Genomic DNA, 1,684 nt, shown 5'->3' with positions numbered 1-1,684 from the left:
CGGTACCGGTCGTGTAGAGTCACGGCTCTCCGGTTCTCCGGCAGCAGGTAGAAGCGGATCTCCGCGGTTCGGATCAAGCAGCTCCAGATGAACTGCTGACTGAGCGGGTCCAGATTCAGACCGAGCTCGGGCTGTCGACTCCGCAGCCGCAGCCACAGGGTCTGAATGCTGATGCCGTCCAAACCCTCCAGCGCCACCTCGTCCAGAACCGCGTCCAGCGGGTCCATCATCATCATCATCATCATCACCGTCGCCGAACTCAGCTGCGCCGCCGCTTCCGCTGCTGTGAGTGCGCGCCGGAGCACTGCCGCCTGCCGAGCGCCGCCGGTACTGCAGCACTTCACACACACCGCCGCTGTGTTATTAACAATCAACATCACGTGACGAGCGATCATCAGGAACAGAACACTCCACTGACTTCATGAAGAAAACTGACGGTGTTTCGCTAACACTTCTGTTACTACTTACAATTAACTTTAGCATGTATTTAGTATTATTTAAAAAAAATTCTCAATACGCGTTACAAAAAAAAAAACATGAGTTTAAATATATACAAACACATCAAAACATTGTAATTTATTATTATTGAGATACCAGTTTTTGTTAATTATTTGGAATTAGTTTCATTTTATATATATATATATATATATATATTTTTTTTTTTTAATATGAATGTAGTTTTTATTAATTTTATCTAAGTTTTAGTTATTAAACTACATAAAAATGAGAAATGTTGCCTTGACAACTATCCTAAACAAAATTACTATCTATACAAAATAAATCAGAATTTACATGTAATTGATTATTATTTAACTTATTTTATTTCACGTAACAACAAATGTATTTAAAGGTTTAAGTATTAGTTAATAGTAATTAATTTGAATTAAAACAATTTAGACAACTCATATAAAAACAAAACAAAAGCTAAAATAGAAAAAGTATTTTTACCGTAAGATTTAAAAATACATAATGTCTGAGTGTGTTTAATAGCAGCTGCAAGTGATTTCCACAATTTAAGAACATTATGATACAAAAGAAACAAGGATATCTATACTAATAATGTTAGGCTCCAAAACAAAACAGTTTTGGTTAAACTATCATGATGACTGAGTTTGAAGGGTTTCTTTCTCTTTCGTCCTCTCGAACCAAGTCCATTGCTGAGACACTGATGCAGTGCTGCATTTCTCCAGATCTGATGAAGAAACTAACTCATCCTGATCTCGGATGATCTGAGGTTGAGCACATTTTCAGCAGATTTTCCTAATTATTTCAGGTGAATCTGCAGTGGATGTGGATCAGCAGATGAAGACTGACTGGTGTGTGTGTGTGTGTGTGTGTGCAGGACTCGTCTCGATGCTCCTCGTGTCAGGTGTGTCCTGCCGTGTGCTGATGTCTGTCTGCGTAACGCAGTCACTTTCTGGCATCTTTAGTGAATGGCATGAGGACAATGCAGCAGTGTTCCAGTTATGATCATCTGATTAAACGCTGCCAGGTAATCATTTTTGGTGCAAAAACACTTTGCTAACTTCATAATATGCACTTTAAGCAGCACACAGTAAACACACGTTGCAGTAACTCACTGCGTGTCTCAGCGCTGGAGGGCTTTGAGTTTGTGTTTGCATCTGCAGCTCCTGCAAACGTCTCATCAGCTCAGCTGCAAAGGTGTGTGGCGTCATCTTCACCC

At 40.3% G+C, this 1,684-nt stretch overlaps 1 protein-coding gene across 1 annotated transcript in view; it reads right to left on the bottom strand.

The window, feature by feature from the left end:
- LOC107678316 (general transcription factor 3C polypeptide 1-like) overlaps positions 1-309 on the bottom strand; it is a 3,386-nt gene extending 3,077 nt beyond the window's left edge. Inside the window, exon 1 of the mRNA XM_016473544.1 lies at positions 7-309. Within this exon, the coding sequence (XP_016329030.1) occupies positions 7-245 (239 nt within the window). The 5' untranslated portion in view covers positions 246-309. The remainder of the gene's footprint in view (positions 1-6) is intronic.
- Between the last annotated feature and the right edge of the window lie 1,375 nt (positions 310-1,684).

The sequence above is a fragment of the Sinocyclocheilus anshuiensis genome, unplaced genomic scaffold (assembly GCF_001515605.1).
Source record: "Sinocyclocheilus anshuiensis isolate Anshui unplaced genomic scaffold, SAMN03320099.WGS_v1.1 scaffold1796, whole genome shotgun sequence".
NCBI lineage: Eukaryota > Metazoa > Chordata > Actinopteri > Cypriniformes > Cyprinidae > Sinocyclocheilus > Sinocyclocheilus anshuiensis.
This window is presented reverse-complemented; position numbering and strand designations above follow the sequence as displayed.